The following is a 24,851-nucleotide window of genomic DNA, read 5'->3' as shown; positions in this document are numbered from 1 at the left end:
GGTTTCGTTACGTTGTCGCCGTCTTCCCCATCATGTCGCCGTCCCGCCACCATATCCCTTGTTGAACTCATCCATACCAACTACTCTGGGGCGGCCTGCCATACTCCCCCACTTGTCGAAATAAGAACAGCCTTCCCAAGTCGAACCCATCATGTTTCCCCATCAGCACTTCGACAAATGGTAGCAATAGATCCTGGACACATGACCAAATTCTTTCCACAATTCGGATCTCATCAAATATTTGACTTGATTATGTCGGCGGCCTGAATTAAGGAGCACCCGTTAGTCAATTCGCTATTCAGGACGGCACCCCAGTTTGTACATGTGAAGGAAAACGAGAGCTTACTTTCTCTGCCATGCCGTATGTAGGCTGACAGGTATTCGCACCAGGCAAGTTTGGCATAATCCCCGTGTCGATAATACGAAGACTCTTCACACCATACACGCGCAGGGTCTGGTCAACGACGCCCCCAAGCTCCAACGGCATCATCGCCGTGGTACCTGCGGGGTGGTAATCGCTCGGCAAGGCCCCGCCCCCGTGCGTGAGATATTTGGCTATATGCTCATCCGTCACAACATCAGGGCCTGGCATGCTCTCGACGGGTCCCAGGTTCTTAAGCGAAGTCTCGAAGCTGTATTTGCGAACCCACTTCAGCATCTCGGTAAGGATCTTGATCTCAACCGGGTTACTAAGGGTGCGGTAGTTCACCACGGGCGGCTTGCCGAAGGGGTCCGCCGCATCGATGTTGACGCTTCCTCGACTCAGGGGCTGGTTTAAAATCGGGTTGGTCGGGCCAAGGGTGCCGTTCACCTTGAACCGAGTCCAGACAGTATCTTTGGACCGCATAACAGCCGCCAGGCCCTGCATCTGCGCCGCGTATCCCGCGGCCACGGTCGGATGGGTATCCTCAGGGAGATAGGATGCGTGCTCCTGCGTTTCTAGCTCGGTCGCCCAAGACTCGAAGAGGGATGGAGCCACGGCCGTCAGGGGTAGCCAAGCCGCTACATTTTCGATTCCGAGAGAAAAGGGGCCTAAGTTTGGGTTCGGTCTTGGTTAATTCCAACAGACCAAAGATGACAACGAGGATGATACGTACCTGATCGGTCGGTTTCCCAGGCCTCTAGGGCCCAATCTCGGAAAGAAGAGTTATTCGGAATATCAAAGCCGTTGGGGTGAATATCCAACAATCCCTTGTCTGGACGCTGTATTAGATGGAAGCAAGAACGCTTGAATCGTGCAAAGAGAACTCACGTGTAATATTAGTCACAAGGGTCGGATGATCCTGGAAGTTCTGGCCAACACCGGGAAGGTCAATGATGGTCTCAATACCCGCTGCTTCAAGGACCTTCTTGGGGCCGATGCCGCTGCACTGGAGTATCTTAGGGGGTGTGAACAGCGCCGGCAGCCATGATGATCTCCTTCTTCGCCTTGGTCGTGGATACCCCCTTATCCTTCCCTGTCTGAAACTCAACAGTTGTCGCCGTAGAACCTTCTAGCATGATCCTGCGAACAGTCGCTTCTGCCATGATATGGTAATTAGGGCGATCGAGATTTTCGTAATGGCCATTCAGAGCAAAGGAGCGTTCATGCTTAATGGGATCCACTGCACGCAGTCTCAAACATCAGCTTGAGGGCAAGGGGGGACAGTACAAGCATGTATAAAAGGGCTTCATTGGAAGGACTTACTCAACGTTGGGAACCAGTAGACGCCAGCACCACCAGCACCACTGTCTGCTACATGTTCCACCCCGGGCATTTCGTCAAATGCGGCTACCAACGGGTCTAGAGGGTGCAGAGGTGGTTAGTGGATGCCATCATATTACTTTCGTGGGTAATAGGGAATTCCTACCAAGACCTGGGTATTGGAACGTCTATCGATTTCAATTGTCAGTGATGTTCCCCATGGATGTATTGGGGCTGCGGAAAATGAAACGCAGAAGTCGCTTACCGGCCAAGCCGCGTGCACCCTCGACTCAGAGCCCCAGTACGAAGCGTCATAGGTGATGTTAAACCGATCCGCAACTTCTTGCGGGGGAGGCGAGAAGTTCAGCGCCTTCTTAAAGTACGGCAAAATCCCCTCCCAGTTCCAGCCAACCTCATCGTTCTCGAACAACTGGCCCCAGCGGTCGTAGTCCTCGGCCGAGCCGCGGAGGTTCATCATGCTGTTGACGCCCGAGCTGCCGCCGACCATGTTGCCGAGGATGATGTCGTAGCTCTGCCCGTCCAGGTTCTCCTGGGGCGCCGAGGTGAAGTTGTAGACGGGCTGCGTGGGGCTGCCGCCCGTCAGGGACGGCCCGCCCCCGGCGACGGGGAGATACGAGGCCGGGTCGGCGAAGGGGCCGGCTTCGAGGACGAGGACCGTGAGGTCCGGGGCATCCTCGGTCAGACGGTCCGCTACGGTCAGGGCTGAGGTGCCGCCGCCTACGAAGATGTAGTCGTACGCGGGCAACAGCTCGGACACGTCTTTGACCTGGCGTGCATGGTGCGCCGATCGCGGGATGGTGAAGCTGTGCGCGCAAGACACGGCTAGCGCCACCAAGAGCGAGGAGCGGGAGATGGACATGATCTGGGAGGCTACTTCGACGCAGTATAGATAGACAGCGAGCAAGGAACCGTGACCGGCAGCTAAAGGAGTAGATGGCCTTTAGGTTGATGAGAAGGAGTCGATTGCACTCCATCGACGTATTTATATCCCATGAGGCTGCCCCTCATCCAATTGATCGGCATATACATGCACGTATGGAGACGGCACCGCTGCCGCCTTGGCAGAATAATACATTGGCTCGTATTGGGTTGCTTCTATACGGGAAGACTGTGAGGGGTCAACGGGCACACCCGAATGGATGTGACTGGGGTGCAGATATGCAAGGTCGTTGCAGAACCCGAAGATTATCCTCCGTATAGCAAAACAAAAGCAGAGTCTCGGCAGAGGGCAGCTGATCCCCAGATTTGCACTGGAGCTGGCTATTGGTTCGCTTAGCATACGGCTCGCTAGAACTTCGGCCATTCAGCATATAGAGGTGGCTATAGCTAATTAAAAACAAGCTGGGACTCGGGGAGATGACAAATAGCATCGTAGAGTATCAGCGAGTGATTCTGCGGTGTTGAGGGGTCCTGCATCTACCATCGATAACCGGGTTGAGATCGAGTGTGAAATCCTAATCATTCTTGAAAGGGGTACGTACAGTGACTGACAAGGTAGTCGGAGTTCTTTGCATTAACGTGGACCTGTCTCCGACATATCTGTGTAGGTACTGAAAAGCTGAGGAGTAAGATCATTGGTATAGAGGCAAGGCATATTGGATAGAAACCCACTGCGACGGTAATGAAAGCGGCTCTTGGCGAAAGTATTAAATTTCAGTCCACTGTCTTAGTGATCCGCAACGCTTCTACTCTCGGTGATTATACCAATAGTCACCCAGTCACTAATTATCCAACACTTGTGAGAATCACTGGTAATTAAGCTAAGGTTTCGCGTCTTGTATTTTAGCCATCTGAGACTCTTCATCCATCAGCTCGGTCATATCAGTGCTAGACTGAAGCGACAGCATTATCTCTAATACTGTCCCCATAACTTCACAGCCTCAACATTGGATGGACTCTGGCCATTCGCAACTCCCCAGAGCTTATGAGACTACTATCACGATTGGTCCCGGACCCCATTATTGCTCCGTGAAGCCAGCGACTCGCACGTCGATGTCTCTGCGCTTTTCAGTATCGTATTTAGCTGCCCAGTAGGCTAAGTAGTCTGTATATCGGCACTGGAGTGAATATAACGGATATGTTCCTAGATTGCAGGAAGCTTCCACCACATGTTGTTTTAACGCTTTACTAACCATTTGAAGATCCTATTTGCCAAGTCTGGGATTCAATAGATTAAGAATAAAACGAGTGTGGTTGCTCAAACCATAGTCAATAATGCTTTCTTTCGATACAAAGAGCTCCCATAGTGCCTCAGTCCTAACTGGCAGTGCAGGCAAGGGATACAGGAAGGAAATATATAAGCTCAACCTATGCGTCACATCGCTCGCGAGAGACATGTAGCTGAGGGAAGCTGCATCCTTGCCGTCATAAGCGAGGCTGTAGACGATGTCTATTATATCTTTCTATCCTGTGACCTCGAGAAGAGGGGACAACTTGTATCGATAATACTTGTTCCATAATTCAATGGGGATGAAGAACATATTTACGGATAAAGACCCGGACACCGTGATAGTAAAGGAAATAAAATCATGTGCTCTTACGACGTTCATAAATTATAATACTCGGTATATCTAGAAATGGTGCAATCCACCTTTACCCACTCCTCGGCACCAACATCGGCCCAGAAGCACACCAATATGGGCCGAGAACCAAACAGATGACACCAACCAAATCATCACCAAGGAACCAACTAAATCGCTACCAGCCATTTACCAACACATCGGTCCCTAACCCTAGACCTCGGCATCATTATTGCATTCTTGTAGCATAATGGATGGCCAACAAACTTGAGTAAACTGCCGGAGGCGGTATGTCGGACGTACATTGTGTCTGCTGTGTTGAACTGCCTTCTGCTCCTCACTTCCTTCGAATTTCTCCTTCTTGTGAGTTGGACTGAGAAGACACCGCGTGTGGGTGGGTAGGCATCATGCTTCTCTCAATACCAAGGTTCGCTCGGCAATGTCGGGTTGTGTACTATACACTCTGCGCAGCTACGCTCTTGCTTTTGTCCTCTTCCTAATACGTCTACTTCTGGGCTCATCCCAAGACCAAATTCCAGTGGATCGCGCCTTCGACTGCGCCCTCTCATCCCACGAAAGACATGGCAGATCCTGCTCCCCATGCCCAGCAACGTGGCTGCAAAGGGGGTTGCGGACACCCAGACGCGCTCGTGGCTTCTCATAAACCCGGATCACACAATGACTCGATTCGGGACCGACGGCGCCGAGGATTTCCTGCGACGGCACTACTCCGATGAGCCTTCCTACCTCGAGGTCTTCCGCGGCCTCACGAACCCGGCTCTCAAATCAGACTTCGTGCGCTACCTCGTGCTACAAGCCGAGGGCGGCGTTTACACGGACCTCGACATCACAGCGCTCCAGCCGGTGGGCGGCTGGATCCCGAAGAGTACCAAGACCGCGCCAAGGTCCTTGTCGGCATCGAGTGGGACCAGCGCGACGAGAAAGACCTGCGCGGCATCTTCGCCTATCCCATTCAGTTCCAACAGTGGACACTGGCCACGATGCCGCACCATCCCATTTTCGAGGACATCATCGGCCACGTCCTGGGCTCGCTCCGGAACTTCACCAAGACCTACAACACGACCCTCGATGGGCTCGCCCTGAGCGACCAGGAGATTCTCATGGCGACGGGCCCTGGGGCTTGGATGGGCGCCGTCTGGAGGTACATTAAGCGGCACGGGATGGCCGAGTTGCGGCACCTATCCTATCAGGTGAAGCCCATCCTGGTGGAGGACGTGCTGATTTACCACGTCAACGCTTTTGCTTCGGGTCAAGACCACTCTGCTGCGGCGCGCTGGTTCGCGGCCGAGGACGCCCTGATGAAGCACCATTTCAAGGGGTCATGGAGAGTCAGTCCATAGTCAGAGGCAACTTGACTACGCCAAATTACATAAGTTGGACAAATGGAAGCGATGGCAACAGTTGTTCCGACCGTAATCATATTCTAATCTCATTGCTTTCACCTATTTCCTACCCTTTATAAGTCAAGTAGGCATTGACTTCAGAAGTCCTCACAATAACTCATTTAAGGTCGAGCTCCTATTTCACTGACTTTGACGAGGGTTCTCGCTTGGCCCCCCCTACTCTTAACTGCCGAGTGCCACCCGAACGTAAGGGGGCCAGTAGCGGCCCGAACCCGTTGGGCAACGCGCATTACCACCGTAATCACCGTGACTATGGACAGCATGTCGTAAGGTGGCATAGCGTGTCGCAATACGGGATTACTCAACGGAAACAAGAGAAATATAAAGTAGTTCTGACGCTATGGGAGGTTTTGCATGTAGTGTCGACGAAAAGAGAACGGGCACGCCATCGGTGGGTAGCTCAGGCATTTTGTGTATCCGAAGGTCGTCGTCGTGAGGTATGGCGTGCGCGAAGTCGGAATACCAATTAGGATAAGCCGCCTACGTACCCAGGGCTGGAGATAGCCCACTGCTGCCATATGACGTCGCGAGTAATGCAGTATAGCGAAGACCGGACGTGGTAGTTTGAATGCAACTAATTCAATACTTTGGGTGCATCACGCCCATTTATGCCATTTTGGTTTGGAACTGGATGTGGTGTGGATTCTCAGGCATTTCCCCAGACACATCTACCCCAAATTGCCCCTTGTTTTTTGATTGCCGCCCGGGCTACCCCATGGAACCACCCCATCGTTGGTGGGGGCCACGATCCTCCCAGAAGGGGAGTGTTACATTCAGCACCGAACAGAGCCTGCTGTGATGCCTGATACTGCAGGTGATCAACATACTCCGCTCTCGCCGTTGAGCGGCACCTCCCCCTCCAATCGGAACTTGATTCGGCTGCTCGCGGAAGCTGGCAGCTCTAATAAGGTTTAGCAGTGTGAAGTTGAAGAGAGGGGAGGTCGGCTGTTACTCGGGGATAATGTTTAGTCTGGCCAGTGGTTGGTCTTTAAGAAGTTGGCTCCCGTGCTATTACAGGTAGAAGCCCATCAACTACTGAACCTCGAGCATCTTGGGCCCTATCTATCTTTAGATCCCACAACTCGGACAGGCGCCATGGCGAGCTTTTACACCATAGGTGTCGCGCTGTTTGCGGCGATCGGCACGCTGCTTTTCGTAAGTCACGTTGATCCTTCAAGAGCTCATAGCTCTGGGCCTAATATTGGAAGTAGGGTTTCGACACCGGCATTGCCACTACAAGTGAGTACAAACACGCCATCTCATTCGTATAATGCCCGCCTCCGCATGTTCACCCCGAAGATGAAAGAAAGAAAAGCTAAGTGCGGGTTCCGCCAACAGCAATCGCCCACCAGAGCTGGGTCGACTACATGGGCCATCCGTCCAACGGCCTCACGGGCGCCGTGGTGGCCGTGTACATCGCGGGCGAGGCGGCCGGGGCGCTGACGCAGACCTTCGTCGGGGACCGGCTGGGGCGCCTCGGGTTCATGAAGCTGATGTGCGCCGTGGTGACGGCGGGGACCATCGTGCAGACGGCGTCGGTCAACATGGGCATGTTCCTGGCCGGGCGCGTGCTGGCGGGCTACGCCGTCGGCGGCATGGTGGGCACCGTGCCCATCTACCTGAGCGAGATCGCCGCCCCGCACCAGCGCGGCCTCATCGGCGGCATCTCGGGCTGCGGCATCGCCTTCGGCACCATGCTGTCCAACTGGGTCGGCTTCGCCTGCGGCTACGCGCCCTACGGCCCCGTCCAGTGGCGCCTGCCCCTCGCCATCCAGATCCCCTGGGGCGTCGTCCTGTTCGCCGGCCTGTCGACCTTCATGCCCGACTCGCCGCGCCAGCTGCTGCGCAACGGGCAGCCCGACAAGGCGCGCGCCGAGTTCGCGCGCATCCGCCGCGACCTGCGCGACGCCGACGAGGTCGCCGACGAGTTCGCCCTGATGCGCGCGCAGATTGAGTATGAGATGGCGCGCGAGCTGAAGTCGTACCGCGAGATCTGGCGGCTGTACCGCCACCGCGTCCTCGTCTCGGTCGCCGTGCAGACCATGACGAGCCTCACGGGCGTCAACGTGATCCAGTACTACCAGACCATCCTGTACAAGTCGCTGGGCATCGACGCGCACGCGATCCTGGCGCTGGCCGCCGTCTACGGCAGCGTGGCCTTCGTGGCCAACTGCGCGACGACGCGCTGGCTGACGGACCAGTGGGGGCGGCGCAAGATGATCCTGGCGGGGCTGAGCGGCATCATCGCCATCGAGATCTACGCGGCCGTCATGCAGCGGCAGTTCCAGAACACGGACGACCGGGTCGGCAAGGGCTTCGCCATCCTGGGCATCTACCTGTTCGTCGTGTGCTACTACGGCATGCTCAACAGCACGACGTGGCTGTACGGCGCCGAGGTGCTGCCGCTGGCGCTGCGCAGCAAGGTCATGGGCCTCGCCGCCTGCTCGCACTTCGTCGTCAACGTCGCCGTCACCGAGGCCGGCCCCAGCGCCTTCGCCCGCATCGGCGAGAACTACTACTACGTCTTCGTCGGCTGCACCGCCTTCTTCCTCGCCGTCGCCTACTTCTACTTCCCCGAGACGCGCAAGAAGACGCTCGAGGAGATCGCGAGCACCTTTGGCGACCGCGTCGCCGTCCTGGCGCATGACGAGGGCGTGGCCGGCGTCAGGGCCATTGCGCCCGACGGCGTGGTGAAGAAGGTCATTAGCGAGGATGGGGCGGCGGTCGAGAGGGTGGAGCACTTGTAGGCATGATGGGGATGAGATCCTGTCTCGTCGATTGGTTTGTAGACATACCAGAAGGGATGCGGACATCAGACTCGGAGACTACGGCAGTAGTGAATATCAGCTTCGTTTCGAACTTCTATATCGTTATCAAGGGTCGCATCATTTCCCTTAAGCTATATACAATTGATCAGCCCTAATTAAACAGTTGAGGATGTATGAAAACAGATTGTGTTCGAATCGCCGCATCACTGCATCATCTGGCTTCGCCGTATCGGTGCCTTGACGGCCACTGGGATTAAACAGCCCATAAAAACTGCCTTATAGTATTGAATTCACTGTAATGAATTGGTCATATTTATTCATTTCTGGGCGACGGGATCCCTAATCATGACATAGTTCTTGTAGAGCCCGTTGCGTTTCTGGGTCAGTTCATCCCAGTCAAACGAGAGCACGTCTACCACGCTGAATCCGAGACGCTCATAGACCGGCTTGCCCGCGGCGGTCGCCTCCAGATAAGACTTCCTTCCCTCTGAGTCGGCGATATCCAGCATGGGAGCCAGGAGGGCTGTGGCAATGCCCCGCCTGAAGTGTCTGGGTGAAACGCAAAGCAATGAAAGTCCTTCCAGGGGTGGCCGTTAGTTTTGACGCTTTATGCGCGAGATTTCACACGCAGAGGAAGGGGAGGAAGTGAGGGGAGGGAAAAGAGGCCGCCGGCATCGGCATGTCACTTACCCAGCATATCATCGGTCATGTGCTTCTTCTGCGATTCGCCCAAGGCCGAGAAGAAGCGAGACGCGATTTCCACGTTGGCCCCTTCCGGAAAGTCGCTCGGGCTGAATCCCGCGTTGGCGGTGGCCGGGGCCGCCTGGTCTGCTGTCGCTGCCGTAGTCGTCCCCTCGTCGGTTTCCCCGCCCGCCCACTCGCCGAACTTGGTGGAGTTCTTGGGGACATCCCACCGGGCGTAGGCGACCATCTCGCCCGTCTCGACGTCGTTGACCTTGAAGATGCGCACGTGCGGGCTGTCCATCTTCAGCCGCATGCGCTCGCTGCACCACGAGAGCAGCGCCGCGAGATCCTCGGGCCACCAGTACCCGTTCGCCGGGTCCGACCCGAACGATTCGTGGTAGACGACGGCGGCGGCATCCGTATCCTCCTTGGTCATGCGCGAGATGACCAAGCCGGGGGCGAGCGACGTCGGGACTGGGAACGGAAGCGCCATGATGGGTGTGGAATGGCTCGTCGACGTTGCAAATTAGGATCGGCAATAAGAGGCTCTGGATCACCGCGAGTTCAATGTAGGATGTAGGATGCTCATAAAAGTTCACGGAGCGGCGATGACTGCTCCTCTGGAGGATGGTGGGCTCTCGGAGACTACCCCGCAAGTTTTATATGTATAGAAGCAGCATTCAGATCACCGTTTCCGGATGGCGCAAACCGAAGCCGATAGAGAGCCGCTTGCTATTTTCAGCTCGCCGGTTGACTGCTCGCCGATTTCGACGCTAGAAAGTATTGAGACCCGAACCCCTGGGCGGCCCACAGGCTCTTAGTAAAGTACCATCTTACCTCATCATCGGCATCTCCATTCATGTCTTATGTCTTGATGGCATTGAAAATCTGTACGAAGCTCTCTCGATGATCACAATGAAACCAACAGTAGATAGCCGGCCAGATCAGCTGTTGCCGTATGTCGCGGGCCAAGTGAGGGCCCTGAAATATGGCGATACGCAGGCCTCCAAAGTGCCGCTTTTGAGGGCGCTTGGTGGGCTTACCACGGCGTCGGCGTCGATAGTCCATATCAGTCAGTCCACATCGTAAGCGGAATCCAGCAACCTGATCAGGACCCTGATGGGACACCGCTCAGCCGCTCTATTGTTAGAAAATGTTGAACCGACGACAGTTGCCTGCGCAATGCCACGCCAACGAAATACCCCTCTTGGGGAATGGTATGACAAACTATGCAGCAGGCATACTTCTCGAACGACGTGAACCGATAGGAACAAGCGTAGGTATGTGCATATGCGCCATGCAGGCGGCTACTCTTTTCATCGTCCCCGTCCGTGTTCGTTGTCGGTTCTGTGTCCCTTTTTTCATGAATCAATCTTTCACTCCAAGCCAATAGATCCCGGCGTAAATCTCCAGGCCAGAGGTGCCGTGTTGCCGTTTCGTTTCGAGTCTGTGCCCACCATAGCCACTGACATCCCCACCCGCAGAGGCCCATCCGTTACAGCCATTGGCGATCAGTGGTGACAGCGACAGGGACTTTCGGCTTGGGGGTTTTACGACCTTGCGATGTTGTTCTGGGATGGGATCCTAATGGCACATTGAGAATGGGCAAGTGCTTGAGAGTGAGCTGGGCAAAGACGGTGCCCGAAATCACCGAGGCGCCTGTCCAAGAGCCTATCTTTTCCCAGCTGCCAGGCTTTCGCGCGTCTGTCGGTCGCTTTAGGTGCAAACGTCCCCCCTAGCAAGCAGCTGGGTGGTGGGTGGTCTATGCGAGCCTTTTATTGGACTGTCTGGCTTGCTGCAGGAGACCCGATCTCACCATTGCATCAGCTTGTGACCCGAGCTTGCAGTGTCAAGAGTCACGACCAAAAGCTTGACGATAGAGCATAAACAAAACCACGGCACATGGACGGTGCAGATGGCAAAGTGCGACGAAATTTCCAAAGTCCCATCTCATGCAGGATTGATCATTGATTTACGGGCAGAATAGCTACGGGTTCTGCTACGCGATGCCCAATCCAGGTTAGAGGTCCAGAGGTCCCCTAGAACGCCACTGCGTTAGAAACTGGTCTGGACGTCTTCTGTGGACATGACTGCCGTTACCCGGCTTTTCCCAGCTTCTTGGCGCATTCCCCGGTCATGAGATCACGGTCGCCAGATGCCAGGCTAGCCGTTCGCTAGCGGGCCACGAGCTGGCAAAGGCTGGACTCCTGATTGATTCGAGGGTGGCATCTGAGCAGTGCATATGCAATTACTTTGCATGTCTGTTCATTGCATTGGGTAGATTGTTGCTTGTTTGCAGGTCTTCGGGTGTCTGGCTGTACATGCGACCAAGCTCGTTTGATACCATCGTCACCATTATCGGTCCATGAAACGAAAATGCACGCTGCCCCTCCTTCCAGCACATCACCATTCCGTCTATCGCACTTGGACGAGAGAGTCGACTCCGCTTTTGATTAATTGATCCCTTGCTTCTCGACTGTCTAGACCGTACAAAGTACCAGATGCAGGGCCCGACTCCGGGCATCTTGGCGTCGCGTGCGTGTGCCTGTCAGAAGGAAGCAGCCCGTTTCCTGCTGCGTGCAGCTTTCAGGTGCAGCAGGCAGCCAGCAGCAGCTCAGGTGCAGCCAACAGGCTGCATTGCCCCCCAAGCCGCCCCTCCTCTGGTCTGATTTTTGAGATAACTTGCTCCCGGTCTCCGCCCAGTGGTTTTAACCTTACCTAACCAATTCCCTGACGGACTGACTTTTAGCTACTGCATGACCCGACCACTTACAACCCCCCATCCCCCCATCCCCGTACTCTCTGACTACAACATACAATACTTACTTCATTGCCTTGTCTCACAACTTCTTCTGCGACGCCGCCATCGCTACTTCTTGCCTTCTGCTGTTTTTCTTTTGCTCTTTCGGTTTATTCGCAATCCCCCTCGTAGCTCTTCCTCCCCGGCTTTCTGTTCTTTCTCCTCGCCAGTTTCCTCGAGTCGACATGCGCATGACATGACTAGGTCGCCCGCTTTACAGTTTGATTAACGTCGAATAAATGAATGTCGCCGCTCCAAAAGACTTTACTGGCCGAGCTCACAGCTCGCCCAAGTGCATGCAATCCAGACATTAGAGTTACACGGACGCCCGACAAAGAGCATCCCATTCCGTGACAAGCCAGGGAAATCCTACCATTTTCGAAATACACTCTACCATACTATCCGACTTCCTTTCTTACCATCATCATTCTATTCAGTCATATCTTGGAGCTGGCGGCGGTTTGGTTGGTTTGGTTGCTTGCTTGCCTCTTCTTGCTACATCGTCGTCTGGTGACCCGTCATCGTCAGCGGCAACCACCGTCGGTTCATTCCAGGCTTCGTCTGGATACGAGCCTCGGGTGGTACAGCCTGGCAGGACCTCTGTTGGGAAACGCGACCTGCTACTATTAGCATCATACCCCATTCCTTATCGACTATCCGATACAAAAAACCGCCCCTCCGAACCATCGACACGATGCGTCCCCACGCATCGTCATACTCGCCCTCTTCTTCGCCGCCTGCCTCTTTCTACTCTGCCGCGCAATTACGTCGACGCTTGCCCCGGCCACCCCGACCATCGTGACGACCCCCGCCCCCGCAGAGAAGAGCCGATTCAAATCGCTATTCTCCCTTTCTGCGCCATTCGCCCTCTTCCTCCCAAATGCCGTCATCACCATCGCCGCGGATAATACCACGTCGTTTGCTGCACGGCCAGCGGGCTTCGGTCCTCAACTCCCCAACAAAGGCTTGAACGGCCAGCTATGGATTGGAAGCGGTTTCACCGAAGAGACACTGCAGGATGACGTTGGAGAAGGTGAACTCGGGTGCAGCGACGTCCCTGGGTGGAATGACGGCGGAACGAATGTTGTTCTCAAGACGACACTCCTCAAGGAGGCCCAGGACAAGGCCAATGCGGGCAAACAGCCCGGCGGCAAGACGAACAGACGGACGAAGCGCGACGACATTTCCAAAGAAGCCGCGGCTGCTCTGAAGAAGGGCACCAAGGCCCATAAAACGCCAGTGAATGATGGCACAGACGATTATCTGCATGTTGGCCTAGATCGGTCCCCCAAATTGCAGACCGATGCGTCTGGTCTTGTCAGTGCAGGTCATGCCGATATCCAATCCATACAGGAAGGCGCCGAAATCGCCGGCAAGATTGTCTTGCTCAGCCGCGGCGGTTGCGGCTTTCTCGAGAAGGTGAAATGGGCTCAGCGACGGGGGAGCTGTTGCACTCGTCGTCGGTGATAACGTCCGGGGCGGCCCTCTAATCCAGATGTACGCGCATGGCGACACATCGAACATCACTATCCCCTCAGTCTTCACATCCCGGACGACCGCCTATCTTTTGTCCTTGATGATGCAGCCTGGAAGCTACATTGAGGACTTCATCGACGAGAACGGGAAGCCGACCCAGAAGGTACAGCAAACGGAGAGGAAGAAGGCCCGCCAACAGCAGCAAGCAGCTGCCAAGGTACAAAGTCCCAGGGATGCTGTCGCCGGCAGAGCAAACGCTGCAACATCGAAAGATGCCGAAGCCTCTGCTGCCGACGGGTCCGCTGCACCGGCGGCTGACAACCGAGGCTGGTTTTCCCGTGTCTTTAGCTGGCGCTCGTCGGCAACCCCCAGTGGTACAAGTCGACCGCCAAGCAGTGGTCAACATGACTGGGTTATGGTGGAGGATTTCTCGGACGAGAAGGACAAGATAATCAAGGACAGCATGGAAATGGCAGCCAAGGGCAATTCAGCGTCTGGTTCCAAGACGACGCCAGGCCAGACACAGGGAGACGGCTTCCGGATCGGAGTCCAGGACTGGCGAGATCCCGACTTGGTGCCTGACCCGCGCGAACAAGACACGAGTTCTCAAGGATCGCCCAAGGCAAACGAGAAGACGAGCGAGGCGGGCGCAGCGTCCAAACAAGCTGCGAAGAAGCCCAAGAACCACCATGGTCCCCAGGGCGGCAGCATTACTCCCAGCAGCGGAGAGTATGCTACCAAAGAGGAGCCGTCCAAGAAGTTGAAGTCGGGAGAGGCAAAGGAACACACAAGCAAGGGAGGCTTTATCTGGCGCTTATTCGGTGGTCGCGGTGGTGCGCATCGGGTGGAATTGCCATCCTCTCCTACCAACACGCCAATCGTCAAAGTCGCAGAACCCACCCAGACAGCTGTCCACCCACCCAATGGTGATCACGAGGGACTATGGATTGTCATCACGCCCACGAACGGCGCCAGCCCGTTCCTCGATACCCTCTTGGTTCTGGTCATCAGTCCGCTGATCACTTTGACTGTGGTATATGCTCTGCTTATTTTACGTGCGCGGATCCGCCGCCGGAGATGGAGAGCACCCAAGTCGGTGGTGGAGAGGCTTCCAGTTCGCACTTATCACACCGTGGCGTCTACACCTAGCCATTCGCCCAGAATCCCTACCCCCTCGCCGCCTTCTCCCACCACGCCATTGTTGCAAAGTCAACATAGTCAACACAGCCAGCATGGCCCTTCGAGGTCACGACCCCGGTCACGAACTACGACGGGAGTCGCTGGGGACCTTCTGCAGGCCAATACGGCATTGCAGTTGCCAGGCTCGTCGCCATCTCACGAGAAACCGAGCGAGTGGAAGAAGTATATGGGCAGGCAAGTCGAGTGTGTCGTTTGCCTGGAGGAATATGTCGACGGTGTCAGCCAGGTCATGAGCCTGCCTTGTGGTCACGAGTTCCACGTTGAGTGCATGTGAGTAACCCCTTGATTTGTATTCCACCTTTCCGAGCCGGCTTACTAATCCGATATTCAGAACGCCTTGGTTGACAACACGTCGACGAACATGCCCCATATGCAAGGGGAGATGTGGTAAGGTCTCTGGCGCGCGGAACCCTTCGAGCCCCCGCTACGAGCCTTATCGCGACGACAGCGACGATGACTTCTCCCTTCAAGCATCCTCGTCGTCCTCTTCGAATACCTCTAGCCATTTGCCCATTCCTCATAATGACGCAGATATTGAACGGGGAATATTGTCGCCAGTACCACGAGGAACTCGCGATTCGGCGCGACCGGACAGTTGGTTGGGAATGTTGTCACACAGTTTCCGGTCCATATCATCCAGGCCACGATCTGCTGGTCCCTCGGAAGACCGTAACAGGTGATCGGGCACTTGACAGCACTTTCTTATTTGGTTTTTCTTGCTCTCATTTTCACGCATAGCACTTGCAGATGGAGTTTGGTAAGGGTTTTTTTTGAGTAGCGATATGGCACGGATTCCCCATTCGCCAGTCACATTGCATTGGAGTGGCGTCCACATGTCAGGCCAACAGTACAGGTTGCCCAAAGGCGATCAGATGAGTCCATGGGTGTTGGATTGGGCTGTACATACGCATCGAGTTCCTTGAAATAGAGGGGATATTCGGTCGAAGGCTTTTGTTTGACGGGCCTGGACAATAGTTGGGGCGATTGGGTGATGATGGATGGGGTAATGGGCTGTGACGCCGCCCGGTAGTTCAATACGAAGGTTATTGAATAGAACTAGGCGATGGGTTTCCAGCATTGCGGATTCTGCCATGACTGGTATATACATTCGCATATATGCATACACGTCTTCATTCATCTCCAATGTTGCTGACATTGTTATCGATAGTAACCAGCGACTGGTTAACAGAAGAGACCGATCTCCACGTGTGCTAGCATTCGGCGGTGACGGCCTACTCCACTGCGGATGACACTACCGAGGCTGCCAAGCTAGACAGGCTGTAGGGCTGTCATAACAACGCCACATCTGGAGATACCATTCGTTCGAGAAGCAAACGGTTTGTTCGAGAGCGGGATATTCCCGACGATTTGCTAAGACCGCCTGCTCCGCCCTCCACCTATGCGTCCACTTGAGAGTAGCTGATTGGCGGTATACCATGCTAGCCACTCAGCTCTCGCGGGTCGCGCCACTTAGGATCGGGCCAAGGTGCTAGATTATACCTAGACTATACGACTAAAATCTCACCTAGATTAACAAGTATGGGCCGGGCTGGGACGCATGTATAGTACGGATGCGCTGTCTTCTCGTACAAAAGGCGGCGACGTTCTCTCGTCTCTTTGCTGTATCCTGAGATCATTGCGGGAGAAACGAACAAGCGAGAAGGAAGAAAGCACGACAAACAAGAAGCAAAGATGTCGCGACCTACGGAAACCCGACAATGGGTCCTGGCCAAGAAGCCGAGCGGCCTCCCCGTGCTCTCGGGCCCGGACGCCACCTTCCGCCTCGAGACGGTGGCGCTGCCGCCGCTGCAGGCGGGCCAGCTGCTCTGCAAGTCGCTGTACTTCTCCAACGACGCCGGGCAGCGCGGCTTCATCGAGTCGCCCGTGCCCGCGGACCGCTACTACATCAACACGGTGCCGCTGGGCCAGCCCATGTTCACGGGCGTCATCGCCGAAGTGATCGAGGCGCACGCCGGCTCGGAAACCAGCCACGAGCCCGGCCAGCTCGTCATGAGCCTGCACATGGGCATCTGGAGCGAGTACTTCGTGCTCGACGCGGCCCACGCCCAGCCCGTGGTCCCCAACGCCCAGCTCGCCATGACGCACCACCTCGGCGCCTTCGGCGGCCCCGGCCTCGCCGCCTACACGGGGCTGCACTACGCGGCCCGCATCCGGCCCGACGACATCGTCGTGGTGTCGGCGGCCGCCGGCGCCACGGGCTCCGTCGCGGCGCAGATCGCGGCGAACCTGGTCGGGTGCCGGCGCGTCGTGGGCATCGCGGGCGGCGCGGCCAAGTGCGCGTGGGTGCGCTCGCTGCTGGCGCGGGGCAACGACAACGGCGCGCAGCACGCGTGCGTCGACTACAAGAGCCCGACGTTCGCGGCGGACCTGCGCCGCGCCACCGAGGGCGGCAACGCGTCCGTGTACTTCGACAACGTCGGCGGGGCGGTGCTGGACGCGGTGCTGGGGTGCATGAGGACGGCGGGCCGCGTGGCCGTCTGCGGCGCCGTCAGCACGTACAATAACGACGTCGACGTCGCGCCGATGCGGGTCCGCAACTGGTTCGAGATCATCAACAAGCGGCTCACCCTGCAGGGCTTCATCTTGCTGGATTTCGCCGAGAAGCTGCCGGGGGCCGTCGCGGAGCTGATGGAGGCGGCGACTTCGGGCAAGCTCCAGCTCGACGGGGACAGCGAGACGGTGGTCGAGGTGGGGATCGAGGAGGTGCCGGCGGTTTGGTTGCGGTTGTACAGCGGCCTGAACCAGGGGAAGCTGGTGACGAAGCTGGTGGTGTAGAAATGTAATGGGCAAATATTAGATTATACATTCTGTTCTTCACCTTTCCGCTGCATCAGTTAGGTATGAACTAACCTTGCCTGTTCGATTCTGCTGTATGGGCTGTTCCGTGATGTTGGCGAGTTGGCACAGGAGGATGGCGTATTAAGGAGTTTAGTCTGTAAGTCAATCGGTGTGCACTGCTACTGTATACGCGGAGGGCGTGTCCGTGATCGGCGAGCCCCCCCAGATGCACCACCTACCGACGGCGAGGTAACTACTCTCAAGTGGGTGGTCGATAATGCGCTGGTTCTGCCGGGTCGGTCACCCACCCCCCCTGGTGTGCAGTGCGGGCAACGCGACACGGGTATACTGATGCCTGATCCGGAGCTTGATGCGAGTGATTGATTGATGCCAAGCAAGCTCCGTGAAAACAAGAGACTTGAAACAAGTCATTCAGCCTCGTTGGCATGTAACGCTGCTTCAATGATTTCACGGTCACTTTCTCGAGGCTGTGTTCACCCAAGCCCCGGCGAGAAGGCAGCTAGATTTTCTCAAGGTGTTCCGTCATAAGAGAAACACGGATTAACCAGATGTTTGCCCGTGCTGGTCCTGTACTTGCACTCAGTGTGTGTGCCTTTGATTACCCTCTAGAGCGATCATTTTAGCGGGCAGCGTCATGATCTACCAATTATAAAGTTATTTGGATAATTCTTATTACACGTTAGGAGGATCTATTAGGTAAATAGGAAATAGATTAAAGGAGACAAGGTCAAAAAGGATATTGGACCCGGAAAGATTCAAACTCCCGTCCCTAAGAAAGGGCTGCTACTGGCTATGTCAGTTCTGACCCTATCTGAGTGTACTACCACTATACCACGCGCCCTTGTTCGTTCATTACGGATAATGTCACTTGGCGGAATATATATCGTTGATCTTTAGGCAAGAAGCAAGATGGCGGAATAGTGGTGCGGTGGTGCAGGTAGGTGGCGCCTCTACGTGGTAAGGTTTACAGTACCTATGGGTTATGGAAAACCACAAGAGCCGTAATAAGTTGGCTTGAGACCTAAATATTGATGTGGTATGTATTCACCTGGATGTCATTTTGAAGTCCTTCTTCTGCTAATCAACGGGCGGTGCCCAAATACGTACATCAGGCACGGGAATCAGGCCTCGAATCGCAGTATGTGTGGAAGCACAAATGTAATTCGTAACAGGTTTCCTGTTAAGTAGCTCGGCATTTATTGCGGAACAAAAGTGATAATTCTGTCAAAGGGGGCCAGTCTGTGGTGAAGACTGGACTGCTCGTTGAAGCTGAAGATAGTGTAGTGGCGAGACTGCCAGAGGAAGAGGAGCTGGAGGGCCCAGTGCTAGGATCGGGGAAAGTATCGGTCGGCCAGTCCCAATCCACGAACCACCGGAAGTCGAAATAGGCAGGATCGGCTTTATTGATTAGCTTTCTGAACGTCTTGACCATATTGTAATAACCCTCAGTTTTGGGGTATTAAAATGGCCCGAGATGAAGAGATCTTCAGCCATCAGTAAAGCACGGCGAAGAGACTGTACCAAGGGTTTGACTCTCCCATGTAGTGCGTCAGTAGTGAGAAACTCGGTGCAGTTCTCCCACCATTCATTGTATTTGGGAGCGAAAGCCCACACGTTGCTGACGTATGCCGGATCGAATCTCAGGATGTAATCGATGCCCCTCGTAGTAAGTGGTACAAGAATCAGTACCATGGGGTTATTCCCAATCCCCGGAAGAAGACTACTTACCAGGCGTCGTATATCCTGCGGTTCGTCCTTCTCATCTCAGTCATCGTCTCAGGTAAGTTCAATATGTTGATGCCGAGCAAACTACTTTCCCATTCTTGCACCTTGCTCTGAATCTTCATCTTGCACCCAGTATTGTCGCTAGTGGGCCACCACGGGTCCTCCTCGCCTATGCAACTATTGTCGTCACGTATCACCCAATCAAGTGCTTCTTGCAGGCTGTGGAGGACTAACACAATCGCCTGGGAGGGAAGGTCAAAAAGATGTAAGCACTAGACCTTGACCGCATGCGTTGACGTTGGCGTACCTTCAGGTCAGCATCGACATATTCGTTCAAGCCTGTCATCTCGTATTGTCGCCAATAACCAGATCGTCATGGGCGGTATTGATAGGAGGACAATGGAAAGGTTGCGATGGAAACAGTAGGTAGGTAGCTCATCAAGAGTTACAAACTTCGTCAACAAGGGTGAGCAAGGCGGTACAAGAACCGTTTGGATCTGAGTTGACTGAATAGTAGCTAAGGAACCTGTAATCCATTTCGATATCTTGGGCTCCGGACTCTCCTGGATATATCCCCTTGTTAACGTGCAGGTAGAGAGAGGACTACTGGTTTTACCATACCTGAGAGGAATCTCCCGAAGAGTCACAATGCGACGTTACGCCACTGCGATGTGGTAATGCCTCACCATGTCAAACAGTGACATCGAACAGCTTCTGCCAGCAAGAGCTCCCCTGGCGAAAGCTTCTTCCTCCCTGAGTTACGGCCAACAGAACCGCGATCGTGGACCACGGTGTTGAATGAGCTTTCGCACGATCGTGCTGTTTGTTCAATTGTATACAAATTCGCATGTGTTCTAGCTAGATTGCTTCCGAGCCACGGCCACCTACAAACGGTGTACGTGACCACCCCGAAAAGGGGTATTCCTTGCCCATAAGTCGGTCACACCAACACACGGACTCGGCAAAAACCTCCCAGTATCACTTCAAAGTGATCACTGGCGTTGGCATAATACTGGGATAGCAACGGGATAATCGTGTGTTTGTCCTAGTGATGTCCCAGAGATAACGATCCACCACAATTTGGACATCAATGCACGGATTAGTCAATGACTGCTCGTTGGCGAAGCTAGGCGAGCCGAAGGACGGACAAGTCTACGTTGGACAACTGCAGCAAGCAAACATGATTTCCGCATTGACTGGACCGCACTTTGGACGATTCAGGTCATTGTGTTTCTCCATCACCTAGAGCCCTGCAGTTATTGGCCGAAGCCCTCGATCTGGATAGCTGCAGCATCACTGGCGCACACACAAACATGTGCCTTTCAACACATCGGTGGGTTGGAGTAAGCAAATTGATGCCCTAATATCGTGTTCCTTCTCTCTATATTTCAACGCACCCACCCGGCAGCACAGCCGGTGCTGCAGCGATGTCACGCTTGGAACCCCACGGCTGCTCACATATCTAGATAAGAGTAATTATCTCAAATAGGAAGCGCAAGAGCCCTGTGGCTAAGAAAGTTTGAGCTGTTTGATATGTACTCAACCTCCCGCCGAACATCCAAGTCCATATGTTCGAATGAATGCCATATTCCGTATCGAAGTACAATTATCGGCGCGTGGTGTAGTGGCAGCACATCAGACTGGGTCAGATCAGATACCGCCCGAAGCAGCCCTGTCTGTGGACGAAGGTTCGAGTCCTTCCACGTCTAGCTTTTTCTCACCCCCTCCCAAGGTCCTTCTTTTCAGCCTTTGTGGTACTGCCATTCAGGTAAATAAATCCAGATATTTGATAACTCCCTATCGAAATAAGCGGGCGCGTGGTGTAGTGGCTGCACACTCAGTAAGTTTAGAGGTAATCCTGCTACCGACCTGCTTTCTGGGGACGGAGGTTCGATTCCTTCCGAGTCCAATTTCTTTTTCGACGTTTTTCTTTTTTTCTTTTTTGATAGTCCCTATTTCTTTTCGATGGATCCTCCCAATGCTCAATTCCTGCACCGCACACACCACCGGCGTCGTCGAGACGCACTGCAGCATCATCAACGACGCCATCCTGGCCATCACGCCGCAGACGCACCACGACAAGCCGAGCTGTCTCATGCAGAACCTCGGCGGACGGCTCAACCCACACAGAGAGCGCGCCGCTACGCTGGAAGCAGACCCCAATCCAATGATACGGCAGCTGGGTTGCTTCCAGAGCAACCTTAACGTCAGAGGGCACGCCGCTGTGTTTTCTGGACTGGATACCGTATCAGCATTCTTGATTTAGAGAGTTTGAAAGCATTGTGGGTATGCACGCTGTTTAGGTTTACTGATCCAATGGCAGCCTGCGTCTTCATGAGAATTTTGCTTCTAATCAGCGGGTCTGAAATCGATCCGAAATCAGCTCAGTGATAGCGGGAATGGCGTGAAGATGTTATTTTCCTACCCATTATATTCCCTTTTTTCCGCGAACACCAAATTCATTCGCTAGTTTACGGTCTTCATACCCGTCGAAAGACGTAACCAATCCAGCTTGCGTTGCCTTCTCTTGAAGAACCCGCCCTTCCTTCTGGCCCGCTTTGGGACAAAGACACCTTCAGCTGCAGAAACTGCCCAAGGGCTTTTCCTCGCACCTTCGCGCATGTGCCTTGCCAACATCAAAATGTCGACGCCATGCACACAGCTCCAGGGCTTCTCATCTCTGCCGCCCGAGCTGCGTGTGAGTATCTGGGGATGGTTCCTGGAGATGGAGAAGAAAGACAGGAAGGTAATGGGATGTTTCTGCGCCGTGGGACCGACCAGGTCCCTCATCTCTCCGCTTTTGATGGCCAACAGGGAAAGCCGCGCTGAAGTGCTTCAACGCTACCCCAATGCCCTCGCCGTCTATCGCAACTACACGGCTGAGTGTCAGATCAGCTATCGGAGCTGGCGCCGCCGGTCGGTGCGAGCAGGCGTTATTCATGTCAACTGGTACGCCGACACCATGTGGGTTACCTTCGGTTTTGCCTCAGGTATTCACCGAAACCTACTGTCGCCCGCGTTGCAACTTTGGGTCAACCAAAAGGCACCTTACAGCTACCGGTACATGACAGACATCTATTTCATACCCGTTGGAGGTTCAACAGCACAAATCCGGGAGGATTTCCGACGACCACGGATGATTTCGCTAGACCAAGTCGAGGAGATATATCCCGCGATCGGTGTCCTCTTTGATTAGAGCTACCCGCTCTAGCATCTTGACTCTAGTCGGAAATAACACCCGCCAAACTGCATAATGCGTTGTGGTATTTGAAGTTGTCAGGATGGAAAGCAATGTGGCTGATTGAGTTCATGTAGTCTATAGCACCCTGCCTCCTTTTCCACCAGCATTTTGCTTTTAATGTGCATGAAAAGATAAAGTTAAGGAAATTGTGGATGGCGTGAAATGTTAAATATCATGATCATAAATGTTCTCCCTCCTCGTTTCTTTTCTCTTCCAGTACTAAATTTATTATGTACTGTTTCGTTCTCTAGTTACGACTTCATTTATTCGAAAGACGTCACCATTCCAACGTGCGCTATCCTTTCCAGCAGGAGTCGCTCCTGCTGTTGGCTCTCCTTTCGTAAAGACACCTTTGTTCTTTCTTTTTTCTATTCGGTGCAATGTCAAGGCCTGAACCCAACAGAAACGAAACCTTTAGTCTGAGACTTTCCCGCATACCTTCGAGCATGCATCCCGCCAGCACCGACATGTCGACGCAGTCCACACAGTTCCAGCTCTTCTCATCTTTGCCGAGTGAGCTGCGTATTGAAATCTGGAAATGCTCCCTGGAGCTAGAAAAGAGATGCCGGATAGTAGAGCGATGTCTGTGCCACGCCTTTTTACGACCGACGAAATCGTTCCTCTCCCCCTTCTCACGGTCGGCAGGGAAAGCCGTGCTGAGGTCCTTCGGCGTTATCCCAATGCCCTCAAGGTCTATCGCAACTGCTACTGGCGTAGACCCCGTGACAGCCACCCGTTCGGTTGGAAGTTGGCCAGGTGGCCTCAACCGGTGAAAGCGGGCGTCGTTCATATCAACTGGTCGGACGACACCTTGCTTCTATTCCCGATCGACAGGAATAACTCAAGTTTTCATCATGGCGCACTGTCTCCCGCTCTAGGCTTGTGGATTGCCCAGAGACCACTGGCCTTTCTGCACTCCAATTGTTGGTACCCGTTCAGATTTAGGCATAAAAGCGCTCTCAAGCGACAACATGAAATTTCGGCCCAGCAACTTGACGAAATTTACTCATCAATCGGTACCCTATTTCGTTAATATACCCGCTTTGGAGTGGTCTTGACACTGGTTGATGAATGGTTCCGACAATACAAGCGCAGTCCAAAACGAGTCGCGCCAAATCATAAGACGGTTCAGTATAGTTTCAAATTACTCTTGGTAATATATGAAAAAGAGACTAATACGATCATTGGAACTCCTCTTACAGATAATTTAAGCTCGATTCCTATTCAGTCCCCGAGCAACCTTCAATCACAACTGAAGAACCGCCAGCACCTGCCGGGTCGGATCTGCGGCATTCATGGCTATGTCGCTAGTCGCATTCTTCACGGCGCAGGCCTTCATGTCAGCGTTGAACTCCACCGCCGTGCACTCGGCCCTGCCCCTGTTGTTGTTGTAGCTCGTACAGGCCTTGACGCAGTCCTCGAGGCGGTAGGACGCAAGGAAGATGATGTCGTACTGGGACCCGGTGTAGTCCTTGCCGCAGTTGTACCGGAACGTCCACTTCTTGTCAAACGTCTCCTTCTTGCCGTCGATGTTGGGGCAGTCGAGTTGTACATCTTGTTGGGCGATGCCGGTCGCGGACGACGAGGGAGATGACGGTGTAGTTGTCGATACAGGAGAGGAAGTTGGTGCGGGTGCTATTGAGGAAGACAATGAAACACCCGCTGGGTGTTGTGAAGAACTAAAGTTGCTCTCTGCCCTGAATAGTGAGGATTATCGAGTTAATAGCCGTGATTCTGTGTATAACGCATACTTCAATCAAGGTATTACATGAGCAGGATGACAATAAGCGCGTACCGCGATGCTACTAAGCCGCCACCAACGCCACCACCAATCGCGGCGCCCAATATGACAAGCGCCGCAATACAGAGGATCATAAAGTTGCGCTGTGTCAACCCACATATTGGGCTGCTTCCCGCCGATGGCTTCTCCAGTCCCGGCGTGGACGTCGTCGTCGAATGTCCGTCCATGTGCGGATAGTAGGTCTGCGACGAAGAGGGGTAAGCCGTACTGGGCGAGCTGGCCGGCACTCGCTCCTGCGCGTAAGCCATCGGCACCGGTTCCATGCCGACCTGTTGGTGGTGGTGGGCCACCTCCTTTTGCGCGGGCAGCGCGCTGACCACCTCCGGCGCGGTGTTTGCATTGTACATTGCGGCAGGCGGCGAAGGGACAACATCAACAAATATGACAACAACAGCTCCGGGGGAAGAGGGGGTCAGACCACGGATCCTCAGCAAATGCGATCGGTGGGCTATATAGCAGCAAATGATCAGGCTCTGACAACTGCACGACCCCCCTGCATGGAGGCCAAGCCGGTCAGCGTCGCAGAGAAAAGCAGGTGAGAAGTCGTGGAACAGGTTCATTAGGGCTGACTCTTGGCGGATTTATGTTACGGCATGCAGTAGTGCCCGTTCTGCAACCCCCATTGGCTGGCAATGACCGGCTAGATTTCATTCTCATGCTCATACGCTATCAGGGGGTGGTGCGAACT

General features: G+C 54.4%; 9 protein-coding genes across 9 annotated transcripts; 6 read left to right on the top strand and 3 right to left on the bottom strand.

Annotated features, from left to right (window-relative positions):
• Positions 1–233: 233 nt before the first annotated feature.
• On the bottom strand, positions 234–2,564 carry PG998_012064 (GMC oxidoreductase; the record flags this gene model as incomplete). Its single annotated transcript, XM_066878880.1, has 8 exons — positions 234–263; positions 347–1,032; positions 1,098–1,196; positions 1,253–1,370; positions 1,396–1,604; positions 1,688–1,783; positions 1,851–1,872; positions 1,950–2,564. The coding sequence occupies 8 exons, from the start codon at positions 2,562–2,564 to the stop codon at positions 234–236; spliced, it is 1,875 nt and encodes a 624-aa protein (XP_066725264.1).
• A 2,338-nt stretch (positions 2,565–4,902) lies between these two features.
• On the top strand, positions 4,903–5,585 carry PG998_012063 (Initiation-specific alpha-1-6-mannosyltransferase; the record flags this gene model as incomplete). The annotated part of the gene is made up of 2 exons (XM_066878879.1): positions 4,903–5,088; positions 5,130–5,585. 2 exons carry the CDS (start codon positions 4,903–4,905, stop codon positions 5,583–5,585), a joined length of 642 nt encoding a protein of 213 aa, XP_066725263.1.
• Positions 5,586–6,743: 1,158 nt separating this feature from the next.
• On the top strand, positions 6,744–8,395 carry PG998_012062 (MFS monosaccharide transporter; the record flags this gene model as incomplete). Its single annotated transcript, XM_066878878.1, has 3 exons — positions 6,744–6,803; positions 6,860–6,887; positions 6,987–8,395. The coding sequence occupies 3 exons, from the start codon at positions 6,744–6,746 to the stop codon at positions 8,393–8,395; spliced, it is 1,497 nt and encodes a 498-aa protein (XP_066725262.1).
• A 338-nt stretch (positions 8,396–8,733) lies between these two features.
• On the bottom strand, positions 8,734–9,593 carry PG998_012061 (uncharacterized protein; the record flags this gene model as incomplete). The annotated part of the gene is made up of 2 exons (XM_066878877.1): positions 8,734–8,993; positions 9,107–9,593. 2 exons carry the CDS (start codon positions 9,591–9,593, stop codon positions 8,734–8,736), a joined length of 747 nt encoding a protein of 248 aa, XP_066725261.1.
• Positions 9,594–12,594: 3,001 nt separating this feature from the next.
• Positions 12,595–15,256, top strand: PG998_012060 (Pa domain-containing protein; the record flags this gene model as incomplete). Its single annotated transcript, XM_066878876.1, has 4 exons — positions 12,595–12,667; positions 12,721–13,319; positions 13,396–14,846; positions 14,908–15,256. 4 exons carry the CDS (start codon positions 12,595–12,597, stop codon positions 15,254–15,256), a joined length of 2,472 nt encoding a protein of 823 aa, XP_066725260.1.
• A 1,012-nt stretch (positions 15,257–16,268) lies between these two features.
• PG998_012059 (uncharacterized protein) lies at positions 16,269–17,372 on the top strand (the record flags this gene model as incomplete). Its single annotated transcript, XM_066878875.1, has 1 exon — positions 16,269–17,372. The coding sequence occupies one exon, from the start codon at positions 16,269–16,271 to the stop codon at positions 17,370–17,372; it is 1,104 nt and encodes a 367-aa protein (XP_066725259.1).
• Positions 17,373–21,099: 3,727 nt separating this feature from the next.
• On the top strand, positions 21,100–21,387 carry PG998_012058 (uncharacterized protein; the record flags this gene model as incomplete). Its single annotated transcript, XM_066878874.1, has 1 exon — positions 21,100–21,387. One exon carries the CDS (start codon positions 21,100–21,102, stop codon positions 21,385–21,387), a length of 288 nt encoding a protein of 95 aa, XP_066725258.1.
• A 375-nt stretch (positions 21,388–21,762) lies between these two features.
• PG998_012057 (uncharacterized protein) lies at positions 21,763–22,317 on the top strand (the record flags this gene model as incomplete). Its single annotated transcript, XM_066878873.1, has 1 exon — positions 21,763–22,317. The coding sequence occupies one exon, from the start codon at positions 21,763–21,765 to the stop codon at positions 22,315–22,317; it is 555 nt and encodes a 184-aa protein (XP_066725257.1).
• A 1,291-nt stretch (positions 22,318–23,608) lies between these two features.
• Positions 23,609–24,510, bottom strand: PG998_012056 (uncharacterized protein; the record flags this gene model as incomplete). Its single annotated transcript, XM_066878872.1, has 2 exons — positions 23,609–24,059; positions 24,158–24,510. 2 exons carry the CDS (start codon positions 24,508–24,510, stop codon positions 23,609–23,611), a joined length of 804 nt encoding a protein of 267 aa, XP_066725256.1.
• Positions 24,511–24,851: the final 341 nt, after the last annotated feature.

Source organism: Apiospora kogelbergensis (assembly GCF_038363985.1).
Source record: "Apiospora kogelbergensis strain CBS 113332 chromosome Unknown utg000008l_segment0_segment0, whole genome shotgun sequence".
Classification (NCBI taxonomy): domain Eukaryota; kingdom Fungi; phylum Ascomycota; class Sordariomycetes; order Amphisphaeriales; family Apiosporaceae; genus Apiospora; species Apiospora kogelbergensis.
This window is presented reverse-complemented; position numbering and strand designations above follow the sequence as displayed.